The sequence below is a fragment of the Epinephelus moara genome, chromosome 11 (assembly GCF_006386435.1).
Source record: "Epinephelus moara isolate mb chromosome 11, YSFRI_EMoa_1.0, whole genome shotgun sequence".
In the NCBI taxonomy this organism is placed as follows: Eukaryota; Metazoa; Chordata; class Actinopteri; order Perciformes; family Serranidae; genus Epinephelus; species Epinephelus moara.
Window position 1 is genome coordinate 5,557,313 of NC_065516.1, and position 3,115 is coordinate 5,560,427.

At 41.6% G+C, this 3,115-nt stretch overlaps 1 protein-coding gene across 1 annotated transcript in view; it reads right to left on the bottom strand.

The window, feature by feature from the left end:
• The window catches only part of LOC126398146 (uncharacterized), a 19,351-nt gene that overhangs the window by 12,278 nt on the left and 3,958 nt on the right, over positions 1-3,115 (bottom strand). Inside the window, exons 9-12 of the mRNA XM_050057368.1 lie at positions 2,818-2,880; positions 2,551-2,646; positions 1,912-2,058; positions 1,459-1,585 (exon numbers count right to left, since the gene is read on the bottom strand). Coding sequence (XP_049913325.1) covers positions 1,459-1,585; positions 1,912-2,058; positions 2,551-2,646; positions 2,818-2,880 — 433 coding nt within the window. The remainder of the gene's footprint in view (positions 1-1,458; positions 1,586-1,911; positions 2,059-2,550; positions 2,647-2,817; positions 2,881-3,115) is intronic.

Consider the following 3,115-nt stretch of genomic DNA (forward strand, 5'->3'; position numbering starts at 1 on the left):
CAATAGAAGTGAATGCACTGTGAAGGCGAAGCGAGACCCATCCAAGATGGCGGCCGGCGAGGACGTCGGCTCTGATAGGCAGCGGCAGTCAATGCGGCGTCTATGTATATATGTCTATGTGTACACCGGCCTGGATAAGTTCTCCATCAACAACATTTATGTCACCAGATACATAGTCACCATATGCAAACTCAAAGTTCTGTCCATCAATCAGTGCCTGCTTTGGCAAATCAGGAACGCACAACAGGTTTGACTTGCCACTAATCTTGTTGCTATCGCGCAAGGACGTGTACAACTTATCACCCAAAAGCACAACTGTGTCCAGATCTTTTGTCTGCCACGTAAACACACTATGTACTGCATGTTTTGCTACATTTGCCAAACCTATGGCCATACACTGAAGTCCTCGATATTTAAACAGATCATCCCCCTGATGAAATGATCCTCTTACAGTGTTTTCAACCCTAACAGAGCTGTACTCCACCTCATCTGCAACCTGAGGTTTTCCCATTTCAACAGTATCGACTGCTACTCTACCAGAAACAACCTCTACAACCTCATCTGCTGCATCATGACACTCAAAAGTATCACTTACAAATGTTCCCCTGACTGAATTGCTACCCTCAACCTCTGCTGCAACAGCATCACTAGCTGTGATGACACTAGCACTCCCCATGTCAGGATCAACTTGACATGCCTCCACAGAAATGCTACAAATGGCATACCACTGTGCATCTAAAGACTTTTTTAGATTCCTAATGTGAAGCATGAGGTCATTAAGGCATGTGTTGAAAACAACCACAGCCGTGCCAATGTCAGACGCCAAGCCAGAATTGGCACGTGTGCCACAATCAACCACCACGAAATAATCTTGGTGATGAATGATAACACTAACTGCACCACAGAGGTTCAACAGACACATTCCATCCCTCAACAAATGTTCCTGTAAACNGCCAGAATTGGCCCGTGTGCCACAATCAACCACCACGAAATAATCTTGGTGATGAATGATAACACTAACTGCACCACAGAGGTTCAACAGACACATTCCATCCCTCAACAAATGTTCCTGTAAACCATCACACATGACCGTCTCCTCTTCTGACAACCCAAAATCCCTGTAAACTGTCTGACCAGTAGCTACTTTCCAGTTCCTGCCAAAAACACTGTGCTGTTCAATCAATTTACACAACTGCTTTTGTTTAGCATCAATTTTCTTAGCTTCCTGAGCTACATACGCGGCCAACTTGCTCCCTTCTACACCTACCTCATCAACATCTGACGTTCGCCATGTACACACAGGAGCAATTGCATGTTTGATGGCAGCCACAACACTACATGCCGTCAAAGAATTCACGTCATGAGTCAACTGTGCCACTCTAACATCAGTTCCAGCAACAATGGATGGCGGCAACTTTTCCGAACACCTGCAAGGAAGAGGATTAGCAACGGTCTGACCTTTGGTGGATAGTGGCGTACGCTGCATCTGTAGGCTCTTCTCCTCCCCCACAGCCACTGGAACAGGACTGGTAGGTGACGGCTCGGAAGTCACCTCCACAGCACCCAGGGTCAGGGTCGCCTCCGCCTAGAAAAACAAAACACATTAAAAACAATAAATGAATTGCATAAACAAAATGCTGCTTTACAAATCTCCGGGAGCCAAGAAGAGTAAGAAACTTCCACACGTAGCTTTTAATGCAAGAAAAACAAGATATTTTACTTTTCTTTAATATTTGGCATTTAGCTTTTCATGGAAAATATAAGTTGTCTTAGCTGTTATTAATTAAGAGGGCTTTTACAATAAAAGGGAAAAATACAAGCATGAATTACATTGAAGTGTTCTAGTTTATACCATATCAAATATTACAATAAAATAGCTTTGCTGACTCCATTCAAAAAACCATTACTCACAGTAAGTGCACCAACCCTCTCCCTCGCAGCTCTGGCTGGTGGGGCAGCACGGGCACACGGGATAGGACGGGCAGGACCAGCGGACAGCACAGGGCTGGTAGGTGTAGCCTGGGAAGACACCTCCACAACGCTCGATGCTGCCTCCACCTAGAAAAAAAACAACACAAAAACTAAATTAACTGCATAAACAAACCACTGCGTTTGCAAGTCTCTCGTGGGAGGAAACAGCTCCCTGCTGATTTTCCATACATGGCTCATAGTGTAAAAAAACACAACTAACTGTCTGTAGGCAAATTTGAACCATTTGGGACAATACGAGCAGTAATATTGTATGAAGTTGTGTATGTTATTAATGTTGACCCAGTTGGATAGAATTTACATATTGATACACAATTATTGCTTCTGTGTGTATTATACTGTTTGTTTGTATTTTGTTAATTTTATTTACACAGATATACACTGCATAAAGTTAAAATTAAATTAGTTCTTATTTCAATCTGTACATTTGATGAAACCTACAGGCTACCAATAAAACGTATCTCTTAATGATTGTAAATAATATTAAAGTGTTGTTTTTAAACTATAATTCATACTGCAATGGGTATGCATGCTTTAATCAAAAAATATTAGACATTTTACACAAACTGCACATGCCTCCTCCAACACAGCCCCGCGTGTAGGACTGGTCGCTGAAGCCTCGGTGGACAAAGTCGCAACTCTTGGCTTTGCCGCTACCTAGTAAAAAAACAAACAAAAAAACAGTGGAATCAAATTAATAAATGTACTTTATCATTGCATCATAATAATTGACTGAATACAACAAACATGCAATAATTTGGTTGCTACCTGTCTACTCCCCAGACAATTTGAAATTACTCAAATATTACATTGAAATAAATGACCAACCTGCTGCCTAGCAGGTCTCCTCTTTGAGGCCACAGATGTCCGCCATCGTTCCACAACTGGCGCCTAATATAAGAAAAACAATATAAAGTTTTTGAAGACATATTTGGGGCATAGGTCCTTATGTACAGTATAAGCAGTCTCCACATTGTTAACTAATTGTGTGTCAGGACCAGGCTTGGGATACAAATGGATTACATGTACTGGGATTACATCATCTGGGGAAAAAAATGGTAACTGTAATCCATTACAGTTCAAATTCAAATTAGTAACTGTATCAGAATACTATTTTAAAGTAACA